Consider the following 12,449-nt stretch of genomic DNA (forward strand, 5'->3'; position numbering starts at 1 on the left):
GGTTGGATTTTTTCTCAGGTTTTTGCCTGCCATATGAGTTCTGTTATACTCACAGAGATCATTCAAACCGTTTTAGAGTGTTTTCTATCCAAATATACTAATAATATGCATATATTAGAAACTGGGACTGAGGAGCAGGCAGTTTACTCTGGGCACCTTTTTCATCCAAGCTACTCAATACTGCCCCCAGCCATAAGAAGTTAAAACTTGTTTTTCAACCACTCCACAAATTTCTTGTAAACAAACTTTACTTTTGGCAAGTCGGTTAGGACATCTACTTTGTGCATGACACAAGTAATATTTTCAACAATTGTTTACAGACAGATTATTTAACTTATAATTCACTGTATCACAATTCCAGTGGGTAAGAAGTTTACATACACTAAGTTGACTGTGCCTTTAAACAGCTTGGAAAATTCCAGAAAACTACATCATGGCTTTAGAAGCTTCTGATAGGCTAATTGACATCATTGAGTCATTTGGAGGTGTACCTGTGGATGTATTTCAAGGCCTGCCTTCAAACTCAGTGCCTCTTTGCTTGACATCACGGGAAAATCAAAAGAAATCAGCCCCCAAAAATTGTAGACCTCCACAAGTCTGGTTCATCCTTGGGAGCAATTTCCAAATGCCTGAAGGTACCATGTTCACCTGTACAAACAATTGTACACAAATAAACACCATGGGACCACGCAGCCGTCATACCGCTCAGGAAGGAGATGCGTTCTGTCTCCATTAGATGAACGTACTTTGGTGTCAAAGTGCAAATCAATCCCAGAACAACAGCAAAGGAAATTGAGAAGATGCTAGAGGAAACAGGTACAACAATATCTATATCCACAGTAAAACGAGTCCTATATTGACATAGCCTGAAAGGCCACTCAGCAAGGAAGAAGCCACTGCTCCAAAATCGCCGTTAAAAAAAGTCAGACTACGGTTTGCAACTGCACATGGGAACAAAGATCGCACTTTTTGTAGAAATATCCTCTGGTCTGATGAAACAAAAATATAACTGTTTGACCATAATGACCATCGTTATGTTTGGAGGAAAAAGAGGGAGGCTTGCAAGCCGAAGAACACCATCCCAACCATGAAGCACGGGGGTGGCAGCATCATGTTGTGGGGGTGCTTTGCTGCAGGAGGGACTGGTGCACTTCACAAAATAGAATGCATCATGAGGTAGGACAATTATGTGGATATATTGAAGCAACATCTCAAGACATCAGTCAGGAAGTTGAAGCTTGGGTTTTCCAAATGGACAATGACCAAGCATACTTCCAAACTTGTGGCAAAATGGCTTAAGGACAACAAAGTCAAGATATTGGAGTGGCCACCACAAAGTCCTTTCCTCAATCCTATAGAACATTTGTGGGCAGAACTGAAAAAGCGTGTGCGAGCAAGGAGGCCTACAAACCTGATTCAGTTACACCAGCTATGTCAGGAGGAATGTGCCAAAATTCACCCAATTTATTGTGGGAAGCTTATGGAAGGCTACCCAAAACGTTTGACCCAAGTTAAACAATTTAAAGGCAATGCTACCAAATACTAATTGAGTGCATGTAAACTTTTGACCCACTGGAAATCTGATGAAAGAAATAAAAGCTGAAATAATTCTATCTACTATTATTCTGACATTGCACATTCTTAAAATAAAGTGGTTATCCTAACTGACCTATAACAGTGCATTTTTACTAGGATTAAGTGTCAGGAATTGTGAAAAACTGAGTTTAAATGTATTTGGCCAAGGTGTATGTAAACTTCCGACTTCAACTGTAAGTATCCACTAGGTGCGTAAAGGAACCGCCAGGGTGAGACCAGGAGGTGAGGCTCGAATAAGGCAGAAACAAAATATCCCAATGTGCTCTATTCTCCGTTACGTCTGCCAAGAAAGCCAGCGAAACCAGACCCAGCACTTACCCACAGTTGAGACGCATCCAGGGACCCTCTTTGTTTCCTACAAATATGAACAGAGTGGCAGATGAATAGGTCTTAGCTTTCAATGTGTGGACTGTGGAGCCTCCAACCCTGTTGCCCTTCATACATAAATTACCTCAGCAGCATAGAGGGAGTTTAGACGCCACAACCCTTTTGTAATGCATTTCCGTTAGAGCTCCTGACCTGAACTACTAGTCACTGGTTATGGCTTGTTTTTCCTGTACTGTAATAGCAGCAGTAGTAGTAGCATCATATCAGGCAGGCTACAGTCCTTCCAATGTTTGTCTGGAACTGAAAGCTCATTAACTAAATGAATAAGGAGTAGGGCATCTCTGGAGAGCATATTAGCTGCTGTTCTCAGTGTCAAATAATCAAAATTGACTACATTCATATTATGTTAGTAATTCTCCCTCTGGCTCTCAGCTTTGCCCCCCCAAAACTAGTTTCTATTCTATCCATTAACCAAGTCTAGCAATTTTTGAGGTCAGAGGTTAGGGGTCAGCGTCAAGTAACCACTGAGTTTACAGTTCCAAGCTGAACAGTGAACACACTCATTGGGCTCCCGAGTGGCGCAGCGGTCTAAGGCACTGCATCTCAGTGCAAGAGCTGTCACTATAGTCCCTGGTTCAAATCAAGGCTGTGTCATATCTGGCACTAATTGGGAGTCCAACAGGGCTGTGCACAATTGGCCCAACATTGTCTGGGGTAGGCTGTCATTGTAAATAAGAATTAGTTCTTGACTGACTTGCTTAGTTAAATGCGCACACTGCTGGCTCTCACTTTGCAGATGAAACAGGCTCCTTATTTGACATTTTAGTTTGGATAATTGAATTTGTTATCCGATTTGTCAGTTGTCATAGAACTTTTGAAGTGATGTAACGTGTAACCCATGAATAGTCTATTGTCTGACAAATGCTTCAGTATCCTGATCGTGTACATGCAGTACATTTACAGGTTTGACATTAGATTTAATCTCCAGGCTCAATATGAACTTTCATACTCCCCATCCATACTCCATATTTCTACCTCCCGGCGCTTTTGCAGACCCAAGCAGAAATGTTCAGACCTGATCTCCCAGGACCAGATTACTCAGACTGTGTAGAACAAGTTTGTGAAATTCCCCCAGGAGACTGCATGCATTCACAGTGTCCTCTAGTCTGACCCAACAGCGACTCAGCAATTCCACATCCTGCGTTACGCAGCTCGCACACAAGCTCTCCTCTCTTTATGTCCAACTGTGGACAGACCATAGACTGCTGCCAGCCGCTCCAAACGCAATCACAGGCAGACAAATTGAATCAAGACAGCCCAATGTAAAATAGCTGTTGAATTATTTATTAACAATGTTACACAAACCTTAGCAGCAGGTTTGAGGGTGCTGGCTCGTGTCCTAAAAACTTTACAAAATGTTTACCTCCAAGGAGAGATAAAATCACTTCAAAAACACCATCAAAGACTTTCACAAATTAATTTAGTAAAACATTTACATATTCATATATAAAAACAGACATAAAAACATCACCGGGTTTCATGATATGAAACAGCTAACGAAAAAACTACAACTTTTCTATTAAAAAAAATCGGGATGTTTTAGTGCAAAGGCAGTAGAAATATAAAAATACTGTTGTGTTTTTCTCTGTGGTATAAAAACGTGGGAGGTTAAAGGTGTGTGTCGGCGATGGGAATACGTCTAAGTTCAACGATCTGGGATGGGGCCGTACTCCCACCATCATGGCTCCCGTGGATCGACTCGTTGTCGCTCAGGTTAAGGCCAGATCCTAACAGGGAGAGAAAGACAGCACACATGTCAATCATCACTTATTGATCATGATCAACTCTGGTCCAGTGCTTAGTGCACGGTGAGCGTAGTGGAAGAATGCGCACTACGCTGTGGACCGGAGCTATGATAATACATGACATTAATACATGACATTCAGTGTTAACTTACTGATTCCTTAACAGAAAATCTCAAATTTTGTTTGTGGTTAAAGGCCTACAGAACATTTCTACATCAACAACTGCTGTAGTGTTCTGAGTGAAAGGTGAGTGAGAATGATAATCAACAACCAAAACAGCACGTAACTTATCACATTTGAACATTATCTATACACTTCAACCACAGTCAACGTGTCCAAATTGACAGGTAGAAGAGAGTGGTTCATGACCAGTGGTCCCAAAGGTAAAGGCATGAACAATAGGGTGTATCAAATGGCACCCTATTCCCTAGTGCACGACTTTTGACCAGGACCCACTAAGAAGTACACTATTAAAGATGCAGTCCAGGATGTTAAGCACAACAAATTTGTAACATATCGTTTGAATTGGATTCGTAACATATCATATAAATTCCGGGGGTATCATCGGATGGGGCCACAGTGTCTCCTGACCCCTCCTGTCTCAGCCTCCAGTATTTATGCTGCAGTAGTTTATGTGTCGGGGGGCTAGGGTCAGTCTGTTATATCTGGAGTATTTCTCCTGTGTTATCCGGTGTCCTGTGTGAATTTAAGTATGCTATCTCTAATTCTCTAATTCTCTAATTCTTTCTTTCTTTCTTTCTCTCTCTCTCTCTCGGAGGACCTGAGCCCTAGGACCATGCCTCATGACTACCTGGCATGATGACTCCTAGCTGTCCCCAGTCCACCTGGCCGTGCTGCTGCTCCAGTTTCAACTGTTCTGCCTGCAGCTATGGAACACTGACCTGTTCACAGGACGTGCTACCTGTCCCAGATCTGCTGTTTTCAACTCTCTAGAGACAGCAGGAGCGGTAGAGACACTCTCAATGATCGGCTATGAAAAGCCAACTGACATTTACTCCTGAGGTGCTGACCTGTTGCACCCTCGACAACTACTGTGATTATTATTATTTGACCATGCTGGTCATTTATGAACATTTGAACATCTTGGCTATGTTCTGTTATACTCTCCATCCAGCACAGCCAGAAGAGGACTGGCCACTCCTCATAGCCTGGTTCCTCTTTAGGTTTCTTCCTAGGTTATGGCCTTTCTAGGGAGTTTTTCCTAGCCACCGTGCTTCTACACCTGCATTGCTTGCTGTTTGGGGTTTTAGGCTGGGTTTCTGTACAGCACTTTGAGATATCAGCTGATGTAAGAAGGGCTATATAAATAAATTTGATTTGATGTAGTACACAAAAAAACGGGACCTGTTTTGTCTCGTGAGCACCACTTTCAAAACTACTGGCTGAAATTATACAAAAGTTCTGGACCATCACTTTAAGGGAATAATAGGGTGACATTTAGGAGGAACACAATGTGATGTAATCCAAAGAACAGAACGACCTCTAGATTACCTACGCAGTTATTTCAATAATACTTTTGATGACAGTCAATTACAGTGCATTCGGGAAGAATTCAGAACCCCTTCCATTTTTTCACATTTTGTCACGTTAAAGCCTTATTCTAAAATGTTGTAAAAAAAAAAAAAAAAATCTCAATCTACACACAATAACCCATAATGACAAAGCAAAAACTTTTTTTGCAAATGTGTTAAAAATCAAAACCCGAAATACCTTATTTACATAAGTATTCAGACCCTTTACTCAGTACTTTTGGCCGTGCTGCTGCTCCAGTTTCAACTGTTCTGCCTGCGGCTATGGAACCCTGACCTGTTCACCGGATGTGCTACCTGTCCCAGACCTGCTGTTTTCAACTCTCTAGAGACAGCAGGACCGGTAGAGATACTCTTAATGATCGGCTATGAAAAGCCAACTGACATTTACTCCTGAGGTGCTGACTTGCTGCACCCTCGACAACTACTGTGATTATTATTATTTGACCATGCTGGTCATTTATGAACATTTGAACATCTTGGCCATGTTCTGTTATAGTAGTTATGGTAGTTTATGTGTCGGGGGGCTAGGGTCAGTCTGTTATATCTGGAGTATTTCTCCTGTCTTATCCGGTGTCCTGTGTGAATTTAAGTATGCTATCTCTAATTCTCTCTTTCTCTCTTTCTTTCTCTCTCTCTCTCTCTCTCTCTCGGAGGACCTGAGCCCTAGGACCATGCCTCAGGACTACCTGGCATGATGACTCCTTGCTGTCCCCAGTCCACCTGGCCGTGCTGCTGCGCCAGTTTCAACTGTTCTGCCTTCAACTTTGTTGAAGCACCTTTGGCAGCAATTACAGCATTGAGTCTTCTTTGGTATGATGCTTTCAGGTCTCACCAGAGATGTTCGATCGGGTTCAAGTCCAGGCTCTGGCTGGGCCACTCATCTTCCTATAGGAAGATGAACCTTCGCCCCAATCTGAGGTCCTGAGTGCTCTGGAGCAGGTTTTCATCAAGGATCTCTCTGTACATTGCTCCGTTCATCTTTCCCTCGATCCTGACTAGTCTCCCAGTCCCTGCTCCTGAAAAACATCGCCACAGCATGATGCTGCCACCACCATCCTTCACCATAGAGATGGTGGCAGGTTTCCTCCAGACGTGACGCTTGGCATTCAGGCCAAAGAGTTCAATCTTTGATTCATCAGACCAGAGAATCTTTAGGTGCCTTTTGGCAAACTCCAAGCGGGCTGTCATGTGCTTTTTACTGAGGAGTGGCTTCCGTCTGGCCACTCTACCATAAAGGCCTGATTGGTGGAGGGCTGCAGAGATGGCTGTCCTTCTAGAAGGTTCTCCCATCTCCACAGAAGAACTCTTGAGCTCTGTCAGAGTGACCATTGGGTTCTTGCTCACCTCCCTGACCAAGGCCCTTCTCCCCTGATTGCTCAGTTTGGCCGGGTGGCCAGCTCTAGGAAGAGTCTTGGTGGTTCCAAACTTCTTCTATTTAAAAATGATGGAGGCCCCTGTGTTCTTGGGGACCTTCAATGCTGCAGAAATATTTTGGTTCTCTTCCCCAGATCTGTGCCTCGACACAATCCTGTCTCAGAGCTCTACGGACAACTCCTTCATAGCTTGGTTTTTGCTCTGACATGCACTGTCAACTGTGGGACCTTATATAGACAGGTGTGCCTTTCCAAATCATGTCCAATCAATTGAATTTACCACAGGTGGACTCCAATCAAGTTGTAGAAACATCTCAAGGATGATCAATGGAAACAGCTCACTTTTGAGTTTCATAGCAAAAGGTCTGAATACTCTTGCAAATAAGGTATTTCTGTTTTTGATTTTTAATACATTATGCAAAAATTTCTAAAAACCTGTTTGGGCCTCGTCATTATGGGGTATTGTGTGTAGATTGCTGAGATGTATTTATTTTTGTAAGGTAACAAAATGTGGAAAAGTCAAGGCGTCTGAATACTTTCCGAAGGGACTGTACAGCAAAAGCAGAGCTTTAAGGACAACAAGTGGGATGGTAAGTTAACGATTCACCCTCTAACGGACTGTGAAGAGCCTAATGAGTGTGCTGCTACTGACTTGACTGACTGACTGACTGGTCTATTACGCAAAACCTCATTCCAGACTTCCCTTCTATCTCCCTGACCTCTGCCTGCGTCTGAGAGAGGTCTAGGGTAGATCTGAAGGAGGTTGAGTGTGGCAACATATGGCCGGCCACGTAGAGAGGTAGAGGTCAGCAATACACGCCAAGAGGGAGGCAGTAAGGGGGACGGTTACAACACCGGCCAGGAGAAACGCTCTACCACAGCTTTTCTTTCTCCAAGTCCTTGTCTTGGATGTATTTAGGATTAAACATCTTGTTCAACCAGCGCTTCAGGTATTCCCCCGACAACCCCAGGTAATACAGGTAATAGACTTAGCAGATATGTGTGGTTATAATTGTTCCTTTGTGCTTTTCGATCTCGTTCACCTGTAGAATTCGTCTTCCCCGATGTTGTTGTAACAATAAGAGAGCCGTGAATGCCGCCCCATTCGTATGCGTGTTCAACTTGCGGCTGAATGACGGGGTGTACAGTTGAGCGATGGAGGAGTCAAGGCAAGGCCAGTGAAATGCTGAATCGTCTTCCATAACAACTATAGCTCACGCAGGCACGCACGTGCGCGCACACACATCGTACACAAACACACACACACTACACGTTAAAGACGGCTGAAGAAGAGTTAGCGCTCTCCTCTCCCCGAGGCTTGTATTTACGGTAACATTACCCTCTCTAGCCAATCCACTCTCATTAACACCTCTGACTAACTCCAAGTCCGCTGCCGCCAGGGACTTCTAATTGAGTTCGGCCACGGCGATAGACATGTGTTTTCCCGGAGAGTGGATACTGGCGTGTATTCACTGACCTCGCCCAGGGGCCCGGTTAGCACTGAGATGCCAGATTAACCTCTGTGTTGCACGGGGCCCTTCAGAGGCCACTCAATCAAGGGCCCGGCGGGGCCACCACGAGGTGGGGTCAAAGCCCAGATGGAGTTCTTTCCATGATATGGACACCTTGGTTATCAGGCCTGACTGGGAAATAAGGTAAGACGCATGACACGTCTCTCCCCCATGGGGTGTGTTTCTATAAACAGAAATCTTCACGGGTGAGAGAAGGTTCATGGAAATAACACGTGTCCTCTCTAAAGAATCCAACTACAGTGAACGTAGTAGCTATGTACAGTGAAGAGACATATCACATCTAAACGGTATGAGGATGTTATGCTGTGACAATAACAATAATAATAATAATAGCAAATATGACATGACACTCTCACAGCACTGCCATCTTGGTCCACTTTAAGGTTACAAAAGAACATGACATCACTATGCGATGTGCACTACTTTTGACCAGGGCCCATGGGGCTCTTGTCAAAAGTAGTGTCAAAAGTAGTGCACCATATTGGGAATAGGGTGCCATTTGGGGCGCGCCCTATATTTCCTAGAGAAACAGACAAAACAAAAGTCCTGAACACTCCTTGGCATGTTTTCAGCTGGGTCCCTGCCACTTGTTATTCAGGCAGCGTAGATCGATTCCTCTGTGATTTGAGAATGGGAGTGGGGAGCGTTGATATATCAGACCCCATATCTCAGTAAACATTGATGGCTGAGGAAAAATGGTTCCTACAGACAGGGTTCGCTGAGGACTGACCGAGCAGGGCCAGCAGTAATGGCTGCCATGGGCCCACGAACGAACGCACGTTCGCGTACACGCACATACACACCGACTCCAGGCCTCCATACACACCCATGCGTATGCACATGCACACGTTCAAATGCGCGCACACCAAATCACACAAAGGTTATAAAACCATATGTGAGTCCCTGTAAGCGGTGCGTAACTGGCTGCAGGGAAGTCAGGCGCAGGAGAGCAGAAACGGGTAACAACTGGAGTACTATAATAATGCAAAAAACAAGCTGCACCCAGAACAAACCAAATACGGGTAAAATAACCCGTCGCAAAAAACAGTCAGAAGTGCACATACACTTTACAACAAACAATTCCACACACAGAGGTTTATATACATGACAAGTAATGAGGGAATGTAAACCAGGTGTGTGGGAAAACAAGACAAAACAAATGGAAAATGTAAGGTGGATCGGCGATGGCTAGAAGACCGGTGACGTCGACCGCCGAACACCGCCTGAACAAGGAGTGGAACCGACTTCGGCGGAAGTCGTGACAGTCCCCCATATTCCAGATCAGGTACATGTATGCTCAAGTACAAATTGGAACTCTAACTGGATCGAATCCCCGAGCTGACAAGGTAAAAATCTGTCGTCCTGCCCCCTGACCAAGGAAGTTAACCCACTATTCCCCGGTAGGCCGTCATTGTAAATAAATAAGAATTTGTTCTTAACTGACTTGCCTAGTTAAATATATATATATTTAACTTTAAGATGGAATAAGATGTGATTTGCATGTATACTGACTCATCGCAGTATCCACTTCTCCCTCGACACCATTATGGTGTTGATGAGTAGGACACAGAGTTTCTTCTGACCGTATGACCTGATTAGGAAAAACTCTGGGCTCTAATTATTGGCTTCATATAGGCTGTAGATGACTGATGAATAATATGTCTGCAGGATAAGTGATAGTCTGTGTCCTAAATTGCTCCCTATCACCTACAAAGTGCACTACAGGGAATAGGGCGGCATTTAGGACGTCGGCCAAAGTGATTCTTACCAGTCTTTAAGGCAAATATAAGGTCGTCAAACTCCTGGGACTCCTCGTCGGCCACTAGGTTGTCGTTGGTGAAGCCTCCTCCGTCGGTGGTGTAGGTCCCACTCTGAGGGCTCTGCTTAAACACACTGCTGGGCTGACTGCCCGGACGCAGGGACGCACGCTCCCAGTCTGCGGACACCTGCCACACACACGCACACGCACACACACACACACACGCACACGCACACACACACACACACACACACACACACACACACACACACACACACACACACACACACACACAGGCACAGCATGACCACAAGTGCACACATAAAACGCACGCAGGCACGCGCACACACACATAAAAACGCAAATATGCACGCACATACACACGTACATGCACACGCATGCACGCACACAAACACACACACAGCATATCTTTACAGACTGTATACGGCATTAACAAAGACAGCCACTGTCCAACACGTTGAAATGACACTGATCAGAGGGCATGAATGATGTCAGGGTTACATTTCTAGAGTGTTTTTTATGAGCTAACATTTACAGTATTTGGAGTGCACAGTGGGTATCCTTATGTGTTTGCATAAACAACACAAACCAGAGACGGGCACGTAAAGGGGGGAACTAAACCTCCGTGATTAATGCAATGACAAAAACCAGTCCCATTCTGTCAGGGAGTCAGCTCAGGACAGCAGAGAATGGGACTGTCAGCCGTGTAATCACGTCTTAGACGTGGAGGGTCACGCAGAGTTTATGTTGTCAAAGGGGTTAACGCAGGACGAAGGCTCATGTGGGGGTTATGGGGTGAGAGGGAGGTCGCTGGCTCTGGGTCTCATACAAAATCAGTCTCAAATACGCAAATATTGCACTGAACCTGCTGCACTGGTGAATCCTTTCTCTTCAGAGAGAGAGTGAGAGACAGAGGGAGAGGAAGATAAATAACAAGGGAGAGAGTGGTGACAGAGGGGGGCACGGGAGAGAGAGAGAGAGAGCGTAAGAGACAGAGGGAGAGGAAGAGGGGGAGGGAGATAAATAAAAAGGGAGAGAGTGGTGACAGAGGGGGGCACGGGAGAGAGAGAGAGAGAGCGTAAGAGACAGAGGGAGAGGAAGAGGGGGAGGGAGATAAATAAAAAGGGAGAGAGTGGTGACAGAGGGGGGCACGGGAGAGAGAGAGAGAGAGCGTAAGAGACAGAGGGAGAGGAAGAGGGGGAGGGAGATAAATAAAAAGGGAGAGAGTGGTGACAGAGGGGGGCACAAGAGAGAGAGAGAGAGAGAAACAGAGGGAGAGGAAGAGGGGGAGGGAGATAAATAACAAGGGAGAGAGTGGTGACAGAGGGGGGCACGAGAGAGAGAGAGAGAGAGAGAGAGAGACCCAGATAGTTCCCAGGGCTAATCACTGGATGTCTGGATGAGTGGTGATGGGAAGAGAGAGTTCAGCACCATCACAGACAACCAGCCAGCCATGAGAACTGGCACATTGTGTACATAGCTAAGATATTTCACTTGGCTAAGCAATCTTGTGTGGCTTCCACCAAAAGAGACTGGATGTTTTTCAGCACACAGTATGTGTCCAGGTAGTAATATAACCCATCACTGGACAACTATCCCTGTCCTCTCATACATACCAAATGACGCCATCCAAGGCACAGACAGGGAATTATTGCATTGTGGAAAGAATCCTTGTGGAGTCTAATTTTCTCTTAGTCTGAGTTTTCCAAGAAACCCAGTTTCACCAGCCTCCCTCGCTCTCTGCCCAGTGACAGACAGACAGGTGTAATAGCCTATCTCAGTGTTTCTTAATCCTGGTCCTAAAGGGGTGCACATTTTAGTTTTTGCCCTAGCACTACACAGCTGATTCAAAAGATCAACATATCATCAACAGCCAGCCAGCCAGCCAGACAGACAGACAGCTGTAATAGCCTATCTGAACAGGCCTGTAATGACAGACAGACAGGTGTAATAGCCTATCTGAACAGGCCTGTAATGACAGACAGACAGACAGACAGGTGTAATAGCCTATCTGAACATGCCTGTAATGACAGACAGACAGACAGGTGTAATAGCCTAATCTGAACAGGCCTGCAATGACCATGCTGTCTGCGTGGTGTAATAGCCTGTAATTGGTACAGCGTCTAGAGCTGTGGTACAGTATGCAGCCACCATTTACCATATCCACTCTGAAGGGGGCTGACACCTCCCATGTACCAATCCCCTCCGCACCCCTTCCTCCTCCCCTCTCCATTTTCTCTCTAACTGCCCCCCCCCCCCCCCCCCCCCCCATCTCGTCTTCAGTGTAACTTCTTATAGGGTGTCCAGCAGAGCTGTGACCTAGCAGGGGATGAATGGACTGGGCCTGTGGAGCATGTAGGCTGACAGGTCATATTGAGAGGGCTTAGTTGTAGGGTAAAGTGGGCTACTAGTCGAGGAGAGGAGAACACTTCTCCGCATAGCAGCTCTCACACACGCACGTTAGTGTGAGCGTAAATGCGGGA

The 12,449-nt window shown here is 45.3% G+C and overlaps 1 protein-coding gene across 2 annotated transcripts in view; it reads right to left on the reverse strand.

Moving 5' to 3' along the window:
- Positions 1 to 3,251: 3,251 nt before the first annotated feature.
- The window catches only part of adgrv1 (adhesion G protein-coupled receptor V1), a 197,971-nt gene continuing 188,773 nt past the window's right edge, over positions 3,252 to 12,449 (reverse strand). For both annotated transcript variants that reach the window (XM_055886148.1, XM_055886147.1), the window contains 2 exons: positions 9,955 to 10,132; positions 3,252 to 3,710 (listed from right to left, as the gene is read on the reverse strand). In XM_055886148.1, coding sequence (XP_055742123.1) covers positions 3,592 to 3,710; positions 9,955 to 10,132 — 297 coding nt within the window. In that variant the 3' untranslated portion in view covers positions 3,252 to 3,591. The remainder of the gene's footprint in view (positions 3,711 to 9,954; positions 10,133 to 12,449) is intronic.

Source organism: Salvelinus fontinalis, chromosome 28 (assembly GCF_029448725.1).
Source record: "Salvelinus fontinalis isolate EN_2023a chromosome 28, ASM2944872v1, whole genome shotgun sequence".
In the NCBI taxonomy this organism is placed as follows: domain Eukaryota; kingdom Metazoa; phylum Chordata; class Actinopteri; order Salmoniformes; family Salmonidae; genus Salvelinus; species Salvelinus fontinalis.